Source organism: Myxine glutinosa, chromosome 4, assembly GCF_964187855.1.
Source record: "Myxine glutinosa chromosome 4, kmMyxGlut1.1, whole genome shotgun sequence".
Lineage (NCBI taxonomy): Eukaryota > Metazoa > Chordata > Myxini > Myxiniformes > Myxinidae > Myxine > Myxine glutinosa.
The window spans coordinates 6,696,549-6,717,840 of NC_136264.1; the positions used below are offsets into that span (position 1 = coordinate 6,696,549).

The window sequence follows — 21,292 nt, forward strand, 5'->3', positions numbered from 1 at the left end:
ACAAAGGAAGTGACGAATCCGTAACACAACCCCCAAACACCGAGTGCCCGTTGAGTCCGAATCCCACACTCCTGACGCCAGTTGTCGTGTGCCTGCCCTCTGGTGAACACCGCAGGGCAACACAGATGACCAAATGAGCTATAACTCCGAGGTGTTCAATTCAATGGCGGACCTTCAATATACGTGCAGGGAGCAAGTGGGGGAGAAGCCGAGATCGCTTGCCTGCACGGGTCCACCTGACGTCTTTGACCCTGCAATAATCAACTCAAACCTGACACAGAGTAAAATGTACAAAAAGAATGGCTTTATTGAAGAATGCCAGTAAGAAAATAATGCACGATAAAAACTATGATTCCTAAACGGGATGTCTCACACACAGACTCGAATACGGACAAAGGGAAAAATAACTGGAAAATAAATATGTGCGATTTGTGGCACTTAGCTCTAATCGGCTCTTGAACCCCGTCAGGAATCGTCCCGGGCCCCGCGTCATTGCGTGCGAAAACTGCAGGCTGCACTCCGGTGGGCCCAAACTAGGCATCGCCGTGCAGTCCACTCTCTCCTGGCTCCGTGCGCGAAGCGAACAGGCCTTGGCATGCAGCTCGCTCTTCCATCCGCGCTTGTCCTCACAATCTCGTTCACCCACACCAACACCAAAGCCAGACGATGCGAGCTAGCCACGAGAAGATGAAGATGAGTGATGTCGGGCCACGACCGTTTGTCGTCAAAGCCAGGACTTGAGAGGACGAAGAAGAGGAGAGCGGAAATCAAGAGGAGGGAATGAAGCCAAGAGCGCAAAAATGTCATGGAGACGACCGCTCACCACCAAACCCAGAACATGCGAGGAAATCAAGGGGAAGAGAAAATTGTGGTGTCTCAAGGAATGTCCTTTGGTCAAGAGCAAGAAAATGTCGGCCAGGGAGCTCTTTATAGTCAAGGCTCTGACGTCATCCTCCGATGTCTCCACCAATCCTATCGTCCCTTCTTACCAGTCTTTTGCGCCAATCAATCATGGACCAATCACTGCTCTTCGGGGCATGGCCTCACGGACCTTTTGTGCCTGTGTGCTCACCAGGTCGATGTTATCCGCGGTAGTGATCAATGTCCTGCTTCTGGTTGGTTTTTATTTGGTGTCATAAGTGGGCGATTTCTTACTATGTGCGTGTGCTGCTGGTGTCATAAGGAACAGAGGAAAAATAACAGAGGCCATTACATACAGGGGATTAATTACCCACAATCCCTTGCTAATTAACATACCCCAACCCTCATGATGGGAACGAAGACACGCTCTTCCACGACATATGGTCTACACAAATTTCCTACTTATTACATGGGGTTTCTTCTTCTTCACGACAGTCAGAGCACACTACCTATACAATTCTACCTGGACTAAGGTATTGCGTACCCCCCACAAACGTAACAATATCAACTAAAGGTAGAAAATAAGTATGTTTACCATCAACAAAAGGTTAGGAAGAGCAAGGAAAATCATTTAATTTGCTCTTTTATAGGACCAGCTGCAACCTGTTCCCCACAGTGGGAAACTCACTCGTAGCAAGTATTACTTGATAAAATTCATCTTATACAGAACTAGAACGACACTCTACAATGTCACAAAGTCGACAGATATGCCTCCACCCACATTATTACATCATCATAATACTCGTACCAAGTTTGATTGAAATCCATTTAGGTGTTCTCAAGTTATCACATTTTTACTTGACATGACCTCTGACCTTTGACCTCTTGACCCCAAAATGTAATCAGTTCATGTTTACATCATTATATATCTGTACCAAGTTTTAATTTAAATCCCTTCAGCTGTTCACAAGTTATCACATTTTTACTTGACATGACCTCTGACCTTTGACCTCTTGACCCAAAAATGTAATCAGTTCATGTTTACATCATTATACATACCTATACCTACTAGTACCTACTAGGTAGAGCACATACCTACTAGTATGCCAGACTGAACAGTTTACGTTTTGTACCCCACTGATAGGCCGGATCAGGATTCTAACCTGAACCAATAACTAATCGGCTTGTTCTTGTCCCTTAACCAACTCATCCACCAAGTTTTGTCATAGCACATCCCCAACTTTTTGATATATGCTGCGATATATCGTTTTAGGCCACATCTCTCAATGTTGAAGAATCACTTTTCACCCCTCAGCCCAATATTGTCGTCACGGGCGTCGTCCGGGCGTCCGGGGTTCGTCAACTTTTGGTTTCCGTCAATTTCGAGCAGAATGGCTTGTCCGATTAAATTCATTTTTGCAGTGTGTGTTGGGGTTGAGTAGAGAAAAGTTCCTTTCGAAAATGGGCGCGCTGCGATTTTCAATATGGCCGCTACGGCAGCCATCTTGAAATTGGTTTGTGTCAATTTCAAGCAGAACGGCTTGTCCGATTAAATTAATTTTTGCAGTGTGTGTTGGGGTTGGGTAGAGGAAGGTTCCTTTCGAAAATGGGCGCGCTGCGATTTTCAATATGGCTGCCACGGTAGCCATCTTGAAATTGGTTTCCGTCAATTTCGAGCAGAACGGCTTGTCCGATTAAATCCATGTTTGCAGTGAGTGTTGGGGTTGGGTAGAGTAAGGTTCCTTTAGAAAATGGGCGCGCTGCGATTTTCAATATGGCTGCCACGGTAGCCATCTTGAAATTGGTTTCTGTCAATTTTGAGCAGAACGGCTTGTCCGATTAAATCCATGCTTGCAGTGAGTGTTGGGGTTGGGTAGAGTAAGGTTCCTTTCGAAAATGGGCACGCTGTGATTTTCAAAATGGCCGCCACGGTAGCCATCTTGAAATTGGTTTCCGTCAATTTCGAGCAGAACGTCTTGTCCGATTAAATCCATGTTTGCAGTGTGTCTTGGGGTTGAGTCGATGAAGGTGCCTGTCGAAAATGGGCGCTCTGCGATTTTCAATATGGCCGCCATGGCAGCCATCTTGAAATTGGTTTCCGTCAAATTCGAGCAGAACGGCTTGTCTGATTAAATCAATTTTTGCAGCGTGTGTTGGGGTTGAGTAGAGGAAAGGTCATGGGCGCGCTGCGGTTTTCAATATGGCCGCCACATCAGCCATCTTGAAATTGGTTTCTGTCAATTTCAAGCAGAACGGCTTGTCCGATTAAATTCATTTTTGCAGTGTGTGTCGGGGTTGAGTAGAGGAAGGTTCTTTTCGAAAATGGGCGCGCTGCGATTTTCAATATGGCCGCCACGCAGCCATCTTGAAATTGGTTTCCACCATGCATGGGCTAAGGGGTTACGCCTGCTTTGCGGTGCTATTTATTAATTATAGTAGCCATATCCGGCTCTGGATCTTCACCAAATTCGAATCATTTAGTCCTTGTCAAATGCCCAACATCTCCACCAACATTTGTCCAAATCCGTCCACAACCTTTTGAGATATCCTGTTCACTGACAGACAGAAAGACAAACAGGGGGTGAAAACGTAACCTTTGTCCACCTTCGGTGGCAGAGGTAAGAATGTACATGCTAACCTTATATGACATTTGAGAAAGGAACAGTTTATGCACTTGTACTTTCGCTCAGAGAGAGCACAGCATGTGTCTGCGGGTTGCATCATCTCTGAGGTCATGACTGTGCCACTGATACAGGCAGCAATTTGTCGTGGGTGCTGGTGGTACGTGGCCAACTCTGTTTAACTACACTCTGGGATCTTTAATGTCGACCATCGAATACAAGCAGAGGCGACACTCGGCACAATGCCATTCATTAATGCAACATCCTATCTGTGAAGCACAAGTCTGACAGTTTACCTGGGATGCGAATCGAACATTTACAGTACAAGACAACTCAAAGGCAACTACCATTACAACCTGGGCCCACAGAACGGTCCCAGACATGCAATTAACTTTTCCAAGAAATGATCCTCCAGGGTCCAAGTGTTCCTAATAGGTTGCTGTGATCCAATCACAAGGATTTGTGATCATTGTTTTTCTCAAACCTATACCATATGGATATATAACGGAGTCAGCAAATACACAAAAATACTAGAACGCCACCCAGTAGAGCGCATACTCCCGCCGTGGGTCAAGTTGGAATAGTACGATTTCACAAAAGTTTGAGGGAGTAGTTCAGTGACAACACAAGACAAGACAACACAAGACAGACACTGCACAGATAGATATTTAGAATATATATATAAGATAATGTAAAAAAAAAAAAAAAAAAAAGGCAATTTCACTTACATTTTCGGATTCAGCGTTCAATTCTATATAAGTGAGTGTATTTTGAGGCATGTGTGACTTCAAATAAAATTGTAAGCCAGGAAAAACGTCCGTTTCATTCCTTAGGGATACAACATGTAAAACTGGCCCAAACGTCAAAACAAAACTCGCTCATTTTAAGTCGTACAAGCTAATGCGACCACTCATTCTTCTGGGAAGAATCCCGTGCACATGCTTGTCAAACGTATAAGTCACCTAAGTCTTCATAAGTTTATCAAATACTGACACCGCGATTGACATTCGCTGAGGTAAATGTTGATATCTCTTCTGAGGTAAAAAAAAAAAAACAAGAAAATTTTTTTAGAGCATTATACGTATCAAACGATACGTTTTATGAAACGGGGGAACCGAATACACACTTTGGTGGTTTTAAAATGACAGAATATGTCTTTATTAGAAGAAAAAAAAAGAACATTGAAGACGACGCTGCTAAAAAAAAATACACCGCTCTAACGCATAACCACGAGTTTAAACTACATTTACAACAAATATGAAAACTATTTTCATATCACAATGTTAATTAAAAACACCTCACAGCCACGTGATTTAAAAACACCTCACCACCACGTCATTTTACACCTCACCACCACGTTATTAAAAACCACCACCACGTTATTAAAAACACTTCACAACCACGGAAACAAAAGTTTCAGGGAGTAGTTCAGTGACAACAGACACTGCCCAGATATGTAGATATATAGATAAATAAACCTGAAAATCGCAGAGCCACAATTATTTTTTGGTCTGGGAAGCCTATGCGAGGTTTCTTCTTCTTCAGCCTCTCACAAACCTGGGTGATTCTGCGATCTTTTAAAAAAAAGTTAGAATTTTGCCAAATCTGTTTATTCGTTTGTTAATATACCTCAGCCATTGACAAATCTGGAATTATAATTTTAATTGAGGTTCAAATTAACCCGGGAGATTGTGTCAAACGATGCCTGCAAGTCTGTGCATGTGATAAATAATTAATCGTTCACAGGCGAGGACTTCTTCTTCACCCAATAACAACTTCCAGCTTCCAGACCGTACATCCAATCATCTTCAAATTTTGCACACTTGTTACTCTTCGTGACTTCTACCACAGTATGAAGTTTTACGTCGATCAATGAAGTGGTTCAAGAGATATAAATGTTTTTATTATTTGCGTTTAATTAACGACATCTGCCAAACCACGTGACCTATCGCAAATTCCAAAAGGACATTTTAGTGGACTGATATGCTGAACAGATTTGTGAAGTTTCCCCTCGATTGGATCACAAATGAGGGAGGAGCTAGGTTTTAAATGTTTGTGCATAAAAACGTCATAACTCTGAAACCATGTGATGCATGGCGGCAGGAACTTTTTTGTTCGTCATGGGTATGCGATTCTGCGTGCAAAGTTTGGCCTCGATCTGCATAGGTGGGCGCGATTCGGAAAATTTTAAGTCCGCTTACCGCTTATCCGCTTATCCGCTCCGCCAGCCCGTGTAGTCCGATTCGCTTATCCGCTTCAGCGGCCGAAAATCTTAGTCCGCTTACCGCTTATCCGCTTCGATTCGATTTTTTAAAAGCGCTTCGACGTTTTTAAAGCGATTTTTGACGTTTCTAAAGGGAATTTAATGCTTTTTAAGCCTAAATAGCCATTTCTAACTACTACAAAGACAAACAAAGCTTTTAAGATCAAAAATATACATTTTTATTTAAATAAAATTTATTCAAAATTTATTGAAATAAAGTTTTCCACTCGACTCTACTCTACTCTACAGTTAATTTAAATATAATTTTAATATATGCAAGTTACATTAAAGAAAAATCAATTTGCCCATCCTTTCTTTGACAAGAGAGTCTACTAGTCAACAGACTAGCAGTCTGTTGACTAGTCCTCGTCTTCCTCCTCCACCTCCACCTCGTGGGCCTTCTTGAGGATTTGGAGGTTGCCCTTCATGAAGACGAGGGCCTCGAAGTTCGGTGCAGCCAGGGCCGACCTCTTAGGCCTGAGGATGTCCGACCCGTAGCTGAACACGCGCTCGACCGAGGCAGAGCTCGGGAGCGGCGTGTTATGCCTGAGAAATAGAGTTACCCAAGCATCACGGAACTCGAGCGGGAAGAGATTGGGCGAGAGCTGTAACGTTTGGTTATTCAGACACAAACAAGTCAACAAGATGGCAGGCCAACGGACTGCCGTTTATTCGTCATGGTGTCGTGAACATGCCGTAAACCATGACGTGAACATAACGTCATGATGTAATGCGTTATGTTACAACCATGTCGTAAACCATGACGTGAACATAACGTTATGATATAATAGCAGAGGTACCCGGCTTTGCACGGGAGTGGGAGGAGGAGGGGAGGGGGAAGAGGAGGGGAGGGGAACGGGGGGGAGGGGGGAGGGGGAAGCGGGGGAGGAGGAGGGGAGGGGGAAGAGGAGGGGAGGGGAATGGGGGGGAGGGGGAAGGGGGGGGAGGGGGGAGGGGAAGGGGGGGAGGGAAGGGTGCGGGGGTGCCCAGGGGAAGAAGGGCCCCTCCCCTCCCCCTCCCCCCCCTTTCCCCTCCCCCCTCCCCCTTCCCCCTTCCCCCTCCCCCTCCCCCCTCCCATCCCCTTCCCCCTCGTTCCCCTCCCCTTCTCTTCCCCCTCCCCTCCTCCTCCCCCTTCACACCAGGGGGGTTGACTCAGCCTGTCATCCCACCGAGGTCGGAAGTCGGAACTCATTGTCGTCAAATAAATGTAGCCTGTATGTTTCACTCTTTGTCACATGCCGTTGGTCCCATGTCAATCGGATGAAGTTGAAAAATTAACGTTACGAAGGTTCTCTGGGACGTACTGATTCCGAATAATGAAGTTGAAAAATTAACGTTCCGAAATACGCTAATTACGCTAACAGAAGCGCTGGAGGGAGCACTGCGCTCCCTCCCTTAGATTCCCTCCCTCTTCTGCTAGCGCTAATTACGCGTAACACACTAATTTTAAAACCCGAAGTTTTTTTAATTTTAAGGTGTGCTGTAGTCAGAAGCGCTAGAAGCGCTGCGCTCCCTCCCTTCGAATCCCTCTCTCTTCTGCTAGTGCTAATAATACGCTAATTTTAAAACCCGAAATTTTTTAAATGTTTATGTCTCCGTGACATTCCTGGGACCATCCCGAGTCGAACAGTACTTTCCGCTCGCAAATCCGTCCACGGGTTCTCGAGATCTTAGAGATCATAGATACATAGATCAGGACCAACTCTACTTTATATATATAGAAGGTGTGCTGTAGTCAGAAGCGCTAGAAGCGCTGCGCTCCCTCCCTTCGAATCCCTCTCTCTTCTGCTAGTGCTAATAATACGCTAATTTTAAAACCCGAAATTTTTTAAATGTTTATGTCTCCGTGACATTCCTGGGACCATCCCGAGTCGAACAGTACTTTCCGCTCGCAAATCCGTCCACGGGTTCTCGAGATCTTAGAGATCATAGATAGAGGCCAACTCTACTTTATATATATAGATGCGTTATGTCGCAAGAGCCGAGTTGTTAGGGTTTCACTTATTATTCACTTAAATAAATATTCACAATTCTAGAGTAACGGCTCAGGCTAACAGCTGATTTGGCGAATCGCGATGCGCTTTAATTTTTCGGTAGTCCGCTTACGCTTATCCGCTTCGGTTTCCGGGGGTTGTTCCGATTCGCTTATCCGCTTCGAAAACGTTAGTCCGCTGCAGCGGATAAGCGGATAAGCGGACTTTCGAAGCGGACCGCCCACCTTTGTCGATCTGTTCAGGCGTTTTGGCGAAAATTGGATTTTAGTGTTTTTCACTCAAAACAATATGGCGGCTGAACCACGTGACCTATGACGTCATAATTACCATTAAAATATTCTGCAGACCGAGTCCCTCCTATGGTAAAAATTTGCTCTCAATCGGTCCAATTATTGCCGAGAAAATATTTTTAAAGGAAAACAGGAAAAAAATCCCCAAAAAACTTCCTGGATCCGGAATAATTTCCTGGGCTTCACCAAAAACTAATCAATTCTTCCTTATCCCAAGTGCAATCATCCCACCAACTTTCATCCAAATCCGTTCAGAACTTTTCCAGATATCTTGTTCACGAACACGCGCGCGCGCGCACACACACACACACACACACACACACACACACACACACACACACACACACACACACACACACACACACACACACACACACACACACACACACACACACACGCACACACACACACACACACACACACACACGGACACGATCGAATGCATTACTCCCCGGCGGGAGTAACAAGAAGAAGAAGAAAAAGACATAAAATGTCATCGCTTCCATGTAATTGTAGCGGCTACCGCTGGGTTTTCACAATCGCCTTGCACCTATCAAGGACGCGGAGCGATCACCATGCCGGGCTCGTCCAGGACGCCCGGGCAGGCCCGCGCTCAACTTGCCAGGCCTCGGTCGGGACACCCGGGCATGCCCGGGCAGGCTCGCCCTCAACTTGCCAGGCCGCAGCCAGGACGCTGGGCCACGCCCCCTCTCGCCTTTCCTGGGAAAACGCTCCGGGATAATATGTATATATATTGCTGCCCGATAAACGGGCTTTTCAGAGTGCCTGAGTGTTTGGTTTGATTAAAGCAACTCGGATGAATTCCAGCTTTTTGTCGCGTCCATTCTTCCGATCGACGTGGGAGCCCCAGCTCCTTCATTGGTGACCTACCGACATGGACACGGCAGTCGCCCTTAAACTGCCTACCTTCTGGGAGGCTCACGCGGCGGTTTGGTTCGCACAGGCGGATTCCCTGTTCGCCCTGCAAGGCATCACGGCTGACGACACCCGCTTCCACCATGTGGTAGCAGCGCTCGGTTCGGCCACCGCGGCCCGCGCCCTGAGCCTCCTCGAGAGCCCGCCAGCCGCTGACAAATATGGCGCGATTAAGAAACTTCTCCTCGACGCTTTCGCCCTCCCATTGGCGGAACGCGCACGGCGCCTGCTCGACCTGCCCGAGCTCGGCGACACGCGCCCTTCCGAGCGAATGGACTACATGCTTTCACTGCTCGGCGAGCACTCTCCGGCATTCCTGTTCCGGGAGCTGTTCCTCCGTCAGCTGCCTAACCCGGTACGCCTCGCCCTGGCAAGCACGACGATCACAGATCCCCGGGCCCTTGCCAGAGAAGCCGACAAGATCTCCGCCGCAGGACAGCGCATCGCAGCGGCGACATGGGACCCACCGCCGTCCGACGCAACACCCATGGCGCCCGAGCACCCGGCACGGTCGACGACCGAACTGCCGATGCAATTGGCGGCCGCTACACCGAGCCGACCACCTCCAGCACGACGACCGGGGCCTCCACCTGACCAAGCGTGGTGTTACTATCATGCCAGGTTCGGACAGAAGGCCCGGACATGCCGACCCCCGTGCACCTTCGGCAGGCCGGGAAACGGCCGGGCCGGCGTTCATTACCAGCCATGAGCGCCGGCCACATGGGCAACTTACTGTTCATCACGGATAAAGCGTCCGGACGGCGCTTCCTGTGCGACACCGGCGCCCAACTGAGCGTCATACCCGCCTCTGACCAGGACAGCAATCCGCGGTTTGCGGCCCCTCCTTGGTTGCGGCCAACGGATCGACCATCCGCACCTTCGGCCCGTGCAACGTCACCCTCTGCTTCGGTGGCCAACGCTTTGCTTGGACGTTTGTAACCGCAAACGTGCCCATGGCTCTGCTAGGCGCCGACTTCCTCTGCGCACACGGACTGCTGGTGGACGTCCAACGGCGTCGTTTAATCAACGCCGAAACCTTCAGCTCCCTGGTATGCACATTGAGCAGCTCCGCGCCGACCGAGCTGGCATGCGCCGTCCCGGCGGCGAACGAGTTTGCTCGCCTGCTCACGGAGTTCCCGGCCCTCACGCGGCCGACGTTTTCGGCCGTCGCAGTACGGCATGGGATCGAGCACCACATACCAACCACGGGCCCACCGGTCTACGCCAGGGCCCGCCGCCTCGACCCAGCCAAGCTCGCCGTGGCGAAGGCCGAATTCGATGCGTTGGAGCACCTCGGCATCGTGCGGCGCTCGGATAGCGCGTGGGCCTCGCCACTGCACATCGTGCCAAAGCCGGGGGGTGGATGGCGCCCGTGTGGCGACTACCGCCGTCTCAATGACGCTACCACCCCCGACAGGTACCCGATCCCGCATATCCAAGACTTCTCCGCCCGTCTGGCGGGACGGGTCATTTTTTCGAAAATTGATCTCATACGGGGATATCACCAGGTACCTGTCAGGGCGGCCGACGTCCCTAAAACGGCAGTCATCACGCCGTTCGGCTTATTCGAATTCTTGCGGATGCCGTTTGGTCTCAAGAACGCGGCTCAGGCGTTCCAGCGCTTGATGGACGGCGTGCTGCGTGACCTGCCGTTCCTTTTCGTTTACCTGGACGACATCCTCGTCGCCAGCACGTCCCGGGCCGAGCACCTCCTCCACCTCGGAACACTGTTCGGGCGCCTCAGCGAGCACGGCCTCATTGTCAACCCGGCCAAATGCCACTTCGGCACGACGGCCGTTGAATTTTTTGGGCCACCACATCACCAAGAACGGGGCCGTGCCGCTGCCAACCAAGGTCGAGGCCATCACCACGTTCCCGCATCCCCGCACCATAAAGGCCCTGCAGGAATTCCTGGGAATGGTGAATTTTTATCACCGCTTCGTGCCCCGCGCTGCTCAACTCATGCGGCCCCTCTACGAAGCCCTCCGGGGCAAGCCGGCCAAGCACGACATCGCCTGGTCCGCAGCAATGGATGCGGCCTTCCAAAGCTCAAAGCGGGCCCTCGCCGACGCAACACTGCTCGCTCACCCGGTGCTCAACGCTCCCATCGCCCTCACCACGGATGCCTCCGACTACGCGGTGGGCGCCGTACATGAGCAATGGGAGAACGGGGTTTGGCAGCCACTCGCTTTTTTCAGCCGGCAGCTCCGGCCGAACGAGCTCAAATACAGCACGTTTGACCGGGAGCTCCTCGGTCTACACCTGGCCGTCCGCCATTTCCGCCACCTCCTGGAGGGCCGACCTTTCACGGCGTTCGTCGACCACAAGCCGTTGGTTTACGCCATGGCCAAGGTCACGGAGCCGTGGTCGGCCCGCCAACAGCGCCACCTCTCCGCCGTGTCGGAGTTTACCACGGACATCCGGTACGTCGCCGGCAAAAACAACGCCGTGGCCGACTGTCTTTCCCGGGCCAGCGCGAACGCGGTCCACCTGGGCGTGGACTTTGCGCTTATGGCGGCGGACCAAACCACCGACACCACGGTGCAAGCCCTCCGGGCGGCGGACACGGGCCTCCGCCTGGCCGACATCCCCTTCGCGGACACTGTCCTGCTCTGCGACATCTCCCAAGGCCAGCCTCGCCCCATCGTGCTCGTCACCTGGCAACGCCGCATCTTCGCCTCCCTCCATGGCCTTTCCCACCCGGGCCGGAAAGCTTCCCAGAAGCTGGTGTCGGCGCGATTCGTCTGGCACGGCCTTTGTCGGGACGTCCGCGATTGGACCAGCACCTGCACGGCCTGCCAACGGGCCAAGGTCCACCGACACACCCAGGCCCCGCTGGCACCTTTCACCGTGCCCGAACGACGTTTCGACCACGTCAACGTGGATCTGGTGGGCCCCCTCCCCCCATCACGGGGGTTCACACACCTGCTCACCATGGTGGACAGGACCACCAGGTGGCCGGAGGCCGTTCCCCTCGTCTCCACCACCACCGCCGACGTGGCGCAGGCTTTCATCGCCACCTGGGTCGCCCGCTTCGGCACACCGGCGGACATCTCGTCAGACCGCGGACCACAGTTCACCTCCGAGCTGTGGGGCGCGGTCGCCCGCAACCTGGGGGTCAAGCTCCACCGTACTACGGCCTACCACCCCCAAGCAAACGGGTTGTGCGAGCGATTCCACCGCTCCATGAAGGCCGCGCTCATGGCCGGCCTTCAAGACGGCGGTTGGGCCGACCGGCTGCCGTGGGTCCTTTTGGGCCTCCGCACGGCCCCCAAGGAGGACCTCCAGGCATCCACCGCTGAGCTTGTCTATGGCCAGGCGCTACGCGTCCCGGGCGAATTCGTGCCCGACGCTACCAGTCCCTGGTCCGCAGATCACCAGCGCTCGGACCTCCAGGAGGCCGCCCGACGGTTTGCCCCCGTGCCAACATCCCACCACGGTGACCCCCAGTCCTACGTCCCCCCAGCACTTCGCACAGCGGAGTATGTTTTTGTGCGTCACGACGCACATCGGGGGCCACTCCGGCCGCCGTACGACGGGCCCTTCCGGGTGCTGCGACAGGACGACAAGTCGTTCGTCATCGACATCGGCGGCAGGTCGGACCGGATTGCGGTGGACCGCCTCAAGCCGGCGCACGTGGACGTCGACCACCCACCATGGGTGGCCCTTCCGCCGCGGCGAGGCCGCCCCCCGTCCACGGTGCCCCCCACTCGACCGCCCACCACCACACCGGACCCCCTCCCACGACCCGCCAGGGGTCGCTTCGGCCGGGTCATCAGGACCCCCCTCAAATTGACCCTGCCGGTGCAAGTCGATTCTGGGGGGACGTGTGTAGCGGCTACCGCTGGGTTTTCACAATCGCCTTGCACCTATCAAGGACGCGGAGCGATCACCATGCCGGGCTCGTCCAGGACGCCCGGGCAGGCCCGCGCTCAACTTGCCAGGCCTCGGTCGGGACGCCCGGGCAGGCTCGCCCTCAACTTGCCAGGCCGCAGCCAGGACGCTGGGCCACGCCCCCTCTCGCCTTTCCTGGGCAAACGCTCCGGGATAATATGTATATATATTGCTGCCCGATAAACGGGCTTTTCAGAGTGCCTGAGTGTTTGGTTTGATTAAAGCAACTCGGATGAATTCCAGCTTTTTGTCGCGTCCATTCTTCCGATCGACGTGGGAGCCCCAGCTCCTTCATAATTAGTGATTTTGCTGTACAAAGTTAAAGGCCACCAGTCGGCCATCTTTGGTCGAATTACAAAACAAAATCCTCCGCATATGTATACTCTCATGTATCAAGTCTTTGTATTGTCTTTCAAAACAATACAATTGTCTTTGTATCAAGTTTGAAGAAAATCGGTCCATGCATGTCAAGAAATGTTTGGGGACACCTTTAAGTGACAAAATGGCTACTATTCCGCCATGTTGGATCCGATGGAAAAAAAAGACATGCATATGTAATCCATCATTCATTATCTGTGTGCCAAGGTTGAATACGGTCGGTAAATGCATGTTAGAGACATGGTTGAGGACGTGGTCAATATCGGGTTTTTTTACAATTAAAATGGCCGCCAGTCGGCCATATTGGATCTGATGTAAAAAAAAAAAAAGACATGCATATGTAATCCATCATCCATTATCTGTGTGCCAAGGTTGAATACGGTCGGTAAATGCATGTTAGAGACATGGTTGAGGACGTGGTCAATATCGGGTTTTTTACAATTAAAATGGCCGCCAGTCGGCCATCTTTGGTCGCATTTCGAAACAAAATTATGTTCATATGTATACCTTCATGTATCGTCTTTGTTCCACATATGACCAAAATTGGTCCATACATCTCCGAGATATGGTTGCGGACGGACGGACTCAGCATAGACGCACAGACGGATGGACCGAACCCAATTCATAAGGGGGGCTAATAAATGAGAATCGAGGAAAGAGGGTGGACATGCAGGGTTTGGAAAGAAAAGAGAAGGACAGGAAAGGAAGGAGATTGGGATGAAGAGTCAGGAGTCATTGAATGGGAATGAGACTTCTCCACAGTGCATTGGCATGCGTTACCACCCAAAAAGGGCAGTGTGGAATGGCCACATGGATTTTAATAGATAGCCAGTACACCTGCTGTGGGAAGTGAGGGAGAAATGAAAAATTGCTTTCATGCAGTTGGATCACAATGTCATGATGCAGTTAATTAACGCCTTCGTTACCTCCACCACAAAAGGTGGAGGGAGGTTATGTTTTCACCCCTGTCTGTCTGTCCGTTTGTGAACAAAATATCTCAATAAGTTGTGGATTGATTCGGACGATGTAGCGTTTGTGAGAAGAACGAAATGATTAGATTTTGGTGAAGATCTGGATTCGGATCCGGCTACTAGAATTTTTTAAGTGATTCTTCACCATTGGGTGATATGGCCACAAACGATACATAGCAGGACATCTCAAAAAGTTATGGATGGATTCGGACAAAACTTGGTGGAGAGGTTGGGTGTATGACAAGGACGATTAGATTCGATTTTGGTTCAGGTCCGAATCCAGATCCGGCCTATCAGTGGGATGGAAAACGTAAACTCTTCAGCCTGGCAGAGGTATGCTCTCTACTCACTGAGTGCCGTTCTAGTTTCCCCTCTTTATTCTTCACATTTTGCTCATTCAACTCTACAAAAACCCATTCACTCACACAATTTGATTTCATTTGGAGTCCCTCTTAATAACACATCCACTTCCTCATTTAACTTTTTTGTCCTTCCTCATATTATCATCACTATAAAACATATTCATACTTTATTGACAATTTGTTTACCTGTCCGAGTGAGACAGTATCCGATCTTGCGGCCACCCATTCTGGAGCAGTACCATAAGCCTTGCAGATCCTCTTCAATAGGTGAGATCCTCACGCTCCTTCCATCCCCAATCACAGTCACAGTTGAACCATTGGAAACTGTTTTTCCATTGCAAGTCCACTGGAATGTATTGTTTATTCCTCCTCCTTCTTTTGTTTTCCTTACCACACGAACTCCTACTCGTCGCTTTCCTGCTCCTCTTCTTTTATGTCTTCCTTCTTGCCTCTGTCTTAGCTTCCAGGGGCCAGTGCAGTGCAGAGTGACAGAGTCATTGATCCAAGGTGGACCAGGAGGTTCAGCGACAAGGCGATGTGATGCATTGCAATCTATGGAATCAGAAATGACAATTAAAGAAAGTGAAGTTAAAAAAAAAAAGTCATTCCCAATACTGCACCTTCAGAAAGTATTCACACCCCTTGGTTTTCACATTTTGTTGTTACAGCCTGAATTGAAAATGGATTGAATTGAGATTTTTTTGTGACTGATCGACACATACAGTCGTGGCCAAAAATATTGGCGCCCATGCACTTTTTTCAAATAATGAACCATTGCTTCCTGAAAGTTGTTGAAATTATAAAATATTTTGGTATCCACATTTGTATTTCTTTGCTTTGCAGTGCAACAAAATAAAAAAGGTGAAAAATTACTAAATCGTAGCTTATTCCACACAAAAATCCTAAAATGACCTGAACAATATTATTGGCACCTTTCAGAAGTTGTGAGAAATAATTAGATTTAAAGCAGGTGATTCTCCTTTACTTCAGAATTGAACTCACCTGTGGTGAGTTGCAGGTGCCTGCAATATAAAAATTAGTCATTCAACCAGTTTGAATCGAGAAAGGGAGTCATTCTGCTGTTTTGTGTCACTGTGTGTAACGCAATGAGCATGGAGAAAAGAAAGAAAACCAGAGAATTGTCTGAGGAGGTCAGACACAAGATTGTAGCCAAGCATGGACGTTCTCAAGGCTACAAGTCCATATCAAGGCTACAAGTCCATCTCAAGGCTACAAGTCCATCTCCAGAGACCTTTATGTTCCTGTGTCCACCGTACGCAATGTTATCAGGAAGTTTAAGGCCCATGGCACTGTCGCCAACCTCACTGGATGTGGCCGCAAGAGAAAACTTGATCGAAGATTGCAGCAAAGGATTGTTCGAATGGTGGATAAAGCACCTCAATCAACTGCGAAACAGATTCAAGCTGACCTTCAGACACAAGGTACGACGGTTTCAACTCGCACCATCCGTCACCAACTCAATGAAAGGGGGTTCTATGGTCGGAGACCCAGGAGGACCCCACTGCTGAGAGAGAGACATAAGAAAGCCTGACTGGAGTTTTCCAAAACACACCTGAACAAGTCAAAATCATTCTGGGAGAATATCCTGTGGACAGATGAGACCAAATTAGAGCTTTTGGTAAAGCACATCATCTCTATTTTTACAGAAAAAAAAATGAAGCCTTCAAATAAAAGAACACCTTCCCTAGAGTCAAACATGGAGGAGGTTCAGCGATGTTTTGGGGTAGCTTTGCTGCCTCTGGCACTGGGTGCATTGAATGTGTGCATGGCATCACGAAATCAGGAGATTACCCTGGCATTTTGGAGCGCAATGATCAACCTCGTGTCAGAAAGCTGGGTCTCCGTCGAAGGTCATGGGTCTTGCAGCCAGACAATGACCGCAAACACACTTCAAAAAGCACCCAGGAATGGTTCAAGACAAAACACAGGACTGTTCTGAAGTGGCCAGCAATGAGTCCAGATCTAAATTCCATTGAACACCTGTGGGGCGATCTGAAAACACCAGTCGGGAGAAGGCACCCTTCAAATCTGGGAGAACTGGAGCAGTTTGCACAAGAAGAGTGGGCCAAACAATCTCATTTCCTTTCACAAAGCCCAGAACAACTATGTGTCTACCCTCAGGAGAGCCAGGAAACAATATCTTTCTACTCTCAAGACTGAACTCTCTTCCAAATCCTGGTGGCGTCTGGTCAAATCTGTTTCTGGTGTTTGCTCCCCCTCCACCCAATCTCTTACCTCAAATGGATACACAGCTGACTCCGCACATGAAAAAGCTGAATGGCTCAACTCTGTGTTTGCCTCAAAATCTTGTGTCCCAAACCTGTCTCTCTCTGTACCCACCTTACCCAGTTGTACGCAGCTGCTCCTGGACTCTGTGTCCTTCTCTCCTGACAAGATGGAGAAGTTTCTGTCAATCCTCGACTCTGATTTTGTAACTGGACCAGACCATCATCCCACGGGTCCTAAAATCCTGCTCTGCCGCTCTTTCACTCCCTCTCTCTGTTCTCTTCACCCTCTCTTTTGCTCAAGGTCATCTGCCATCAGCTTGGAAATCAGACAACATTACCGCTTTACACAAAAAGGTGCAAAAACAGATCCATGCAACTACAGACCAATCAGCCTGCTCGCAATAATCAGCAAAGTCATAGAATCCATCATTGCTTCGGATATCAAATCCTTCCTCTTCTGCAATGGCTTGATCTCGGATCATCAATTTGGATTCAGACCAGGTCACTCTACTCTGGGCATGCTGCTTCTGCTGTCTCGACAGTGGATGGAGATCCACAATGCCAAACAGAAATCAGAGGTGTCTCCCTTGACATATCACGTGCCTTTGATATGGTCTGGCACCCCGCTCTGCTCACCAAACTCTCATCCTATGTTATCCATGGAAATATCCACGCATGGCTTGTGGACTTCCTCTCTGGTCGTAGTCAACGCCCTGAATGGATTTCTCTCATCTCCGCTTCCTGTTCAGGCTGGAGTTCCCCAAGTAGTACAGCAGATAACAACAACAATTGTGCATTTTATGAGAAAAGCATGAAATTTCTAACATAGTTAGTGCATACCATAAGGTTTATTTTCAGATGTGGAGGGAAGTCAGATTTGACCTCTGAGGACCGTGAGAGGTCAAATCCAAAATGGCCGCCAGTCCACCGAGTCTAATGTTCAAACGCGCTTAATTTTGGAACCAAATAGTGTAGTAAAACTTTATAGGTGTTATTTCAAACTAAATTGGGGATGCCCATTCATTTGGTGATACTTTTGAGATCGCCAGATCTGAACATTCGCTGCCTGGAATCAGATCTGCTCAAAAACAATAGCGTGCCTGTGGCTGATGCAACAATTATTGATGGTTCAGCTGTGGTTCAAATGCTGAATCCTGGAACATCAAGAGTATGGAGAAAGAGTGTTTGCACCATACATCTCTGCTCAACTCGATAAAAGCAGCCGCATCGACCTTGTCTGGGATGTCTACCTACCTGCCAGCCTGAAAGCCTCAACCAGACAGAAGAGGCAGGGGATCCGTCAAGCTGGTCAAGGTGTGAGGTAGGGGATCCAACACAGAAGGGAGAGTAAGACTCCATCAAGCTGGTCAAGATGTGATGCAAGGGATTCAGCACAGAAGGGAGAGCAGTACTCCATCAAGCTGGTCAACGTGTGAGGAAGGGGATCCAGCCCAGAGGGTAGAGCAGTACTCCATCAAGCTGGGCAAGATGTAATGCAGAGGAGCCAGCCCAAAGGGGAGAGCAGGACTCCGTCAAGGTGGTCAAGATGTGAGGCAGGGGATTCAGCACAGAAGGGAAAGCAGTACTCCATCAAGCTGGTCAAGGTGTGAGGCAGGGGATCCAGCCCAGAGGGTAGAGCTATACTCCATCAAGGTGGTCAAGATGTGATGCAGGGGATCCAGCCCAGATTGTAGAGCAGTACTCCATCAAGCTGGTCAAGGTGTGAGGCAGGGGATCCAGCACAGAAGGGATAGCAGGACTCCGTCAAGCTGTTCAAGGTGTGAGGCAGTGGATCCAGCACAGAAGGGATAGCAGGACTCCGTCAAGCTGGTCAAGGTGTGAGGCAGGGGATCCAGCGCAGAAGGGATAGCAGGACTCCGTCAAGCTGGTCAAGGTGTTAGGCAGGGGATCCAGCCCAGAGGGTAGAGCAGGACTCAATCAAAGTGGTCAAGGTGTGAGGCAGAGGATCCAGTGCAGAAGGGAGAGCAGGACTCCATCAAGGTGGTCAAGGTGTTAGGCAGGGGATCCAGCACAGAAGGGATATCAGGACTCCATCAAGCTGGTCAAGGTGTGAGGCAGGGGGTCCAGCGCAGAAGGGATAGCAGGACTCCGTCAAGCTAGTCAAGGTGTGAGGCAGGGGATCCAGTGCAGACAGGAGAGCAGGACTCCATAAAGCTGGTCAAGGTGTGAGGCAGGTGATCCAGCACAGAAGGGAGAGCAGGACTCCGTCAAGCTGCGGATGAAGATCATGTAGGTCGATAGGAGTTCAGGTGTGCCAAGGATGGACTAACAGGTGTTCCGTCTGCCAACATTCGATGGTCAATGTTAAAGATCCCACGGTGTCCTGATTAACTGTTGGGAAGGTAACTGCAAACCACCTAGCGTAACCATTGTCAAAATCTGTTTTGTCAGGACTGAACCCTTGCTCACACATAACACCAGAAGATGTATTTTCTTTATCATATTATAATTCTTGTATTTAGAGAAGTAAACTGCCCACCTGTCTTGGCGCGCATGTCGTCCCAATACCTTTTTGAACGCCCCAGATAATATTTATAGATGGAAGGTAAATTGAGAACCTTGAATACCTGGTGTAACGATGATCCGGATGTTCGTGCAGGTTCCGTTGATGAGCAGCTCCATGACACCTGCATCGGACGCTCTCACCGTCTGTAGCCAAAGACTGCAGGAGCCTCCGGCCTCGCATTGCTCCTGGAGCCGCAGGGGATCCAGTGGAGTAGATCCCGCATGCTCCTGGCACTCTGTGTGGTCCGGGATCCACCACTTCCTTTCTATATCCGAATTCCTCAGAGGTCTCTTGTACCTGATCACCATCAAGGAGCGGCCATCCAGACCAATGACCGTCATCGATTTCCTCAATTCGTTCATGGTGTTTGGCCACGAGCATTGAGATCCTGCACCGAAGGAAAAGATCATCGATCCGATCAACATGTACCATACATGCATCAATCGATCCGATCAACATGTACCATACATGCATCCATCGATCCTATCAACATGTACCGTACATGCATCCATCGATCCGATCAACACGTACCGTACATGCATCCATCAATCGGATCAACACATACCGTACATGCATCCATCGATCCGATCAACATGCGCCGTACATGCATCCATCAATCGGATCAACACGTACCGTACATGCATCCATCGATCCGATCAACATGTGCCGTACATGCATCCATCAATCGGATCAACACGTACCGTACATGCATCCATCGATCCGATCAACACGTACCGTACATGCATCCATCAATCGGATCAACACGTACCGTACATGCATCCATCGATCCGATCAACATGTGCCGTACATGCATTTATCGATGATGGTGAAAGAAACACTGTAGGATACTAACAATCAAAGCGGAGATAGTTGTTTTCAATGTCCCAAGGTAATCCGTGTCTCTCCGTCACTCACCCACTCACCTGGACTCACCCACTCACTCCCACTCACTCCCACTCACCTGTGGAGTACAGCGCCGCAGCCACGAGGACCCAGAACTCGACAAGCGTCACCTGTTGGACCAACATGGTCATCGATGTGGCGCCGAATGGTTTTTCGTGTCGTGGAATTTGCCGATATTAGTCCGTTTGTCAATGTGTTTCACATGGCTTTGTGGGAACAGCTGGAAGTGCACGTCGCAGGAGGAAGTGGTTCTGGTGGAACGTACGGACCGAGGAGGTCGTGAAGGAGAGGAGAGGTCATCAAAACGTTGGCTCGGTTCGGTACACGTGCTCACGTGATGTCACCGCAAAATTTCCATGTTGGAAAAATGTAGCCCCAGTAAATGGGTGTTGTGGTTGCGGTCCGGCCTTAAACCCCCTTTATTTTTTCCAATTTGCATTCCTTTTCGTTGTTTCCTTGGAGTGAAATGTCGTAATTGTAGAGTCCTTGATACAAGGAAGAAGCAGCTGGAGACCGAGAGATGCAAATTATAAGAAACGTTATCGTATTGTTATTCGTGTACGTACAATGGGCAGAGAGCCAGGCGCGGATCCATGATTTTAGGTTTGGGGATGTGGATCCATGTTTTTAGGTTTGGGGATGTGGATCCATGATTTTAGGTTTGGGGGTGTGGATCCATGTTTTTAGGTTAGGGGGTGTGGATCCATGATTTTAGGTTAGGGGGTGTGGATCCATGATTTTAGGTTAGGGGGTGTGGATCCATGATTTTAGGTTTGGGGGTGTGGTTCCATGATTTTAGGTTAGGGGGTGTGGATCCATGATTTTAGGTTTGGGGATGTGGATCCATGTTTTTAGGTTAGGGGGTGTGGATCCATGATTTTAGGTTAGGGGATGTGGATCCATGATTTTAGGTTAGGGGGTGTGGATCCATGATTTTAGGTTAGGGGGTGTGGATCCATGATTTTAGGTTTGGGGATGTGGATCCATGTTTTTAGGTTAGGGGGTGTGGATCCATGATTTTAGGTTAGGGGGTGTGGATCCAT

At 49.6% G+C, this 21,292-nt stretch overlaps 1 protein-coding gene across 2 annotated transcripts in view; it reads right to left on the reverse strand.

Annotated features, from left to right (window-relative positions):
- The window catches only part of LOC137424377 (uncharacterized), a 169,902-nt gene extending 149,304 nt beyond the window's left edge, over positions 1-20,598 (reverse strand). For both annotated transcript variants that reach the window (XR_013623015.1, XM_068111772.2), the window contains exons 1-3: positions 20,308-20,598; positions 19,408-19,734; positions 14,757-15,122 (exon numbers count right to left, since the gene is read on the reverse strand). Coding sequence is in view for 1 of the 2 variants with exons in the window: in XM_068111772.2 (XP_067967873.2) it covers positions 14,757-15,122; positions 19,408-19,734; positions 20,308-20,380 (766 nt within the window). In the remaining variant the exon portion in view is untranslated. The remainder of the gene's footprint in view (positions 1-14,756; positions 15,123-19,407; positions 19,735-20,307) is intronic.
- Positions 20,599-21,292: the final 694 nt, after the last annotated feature.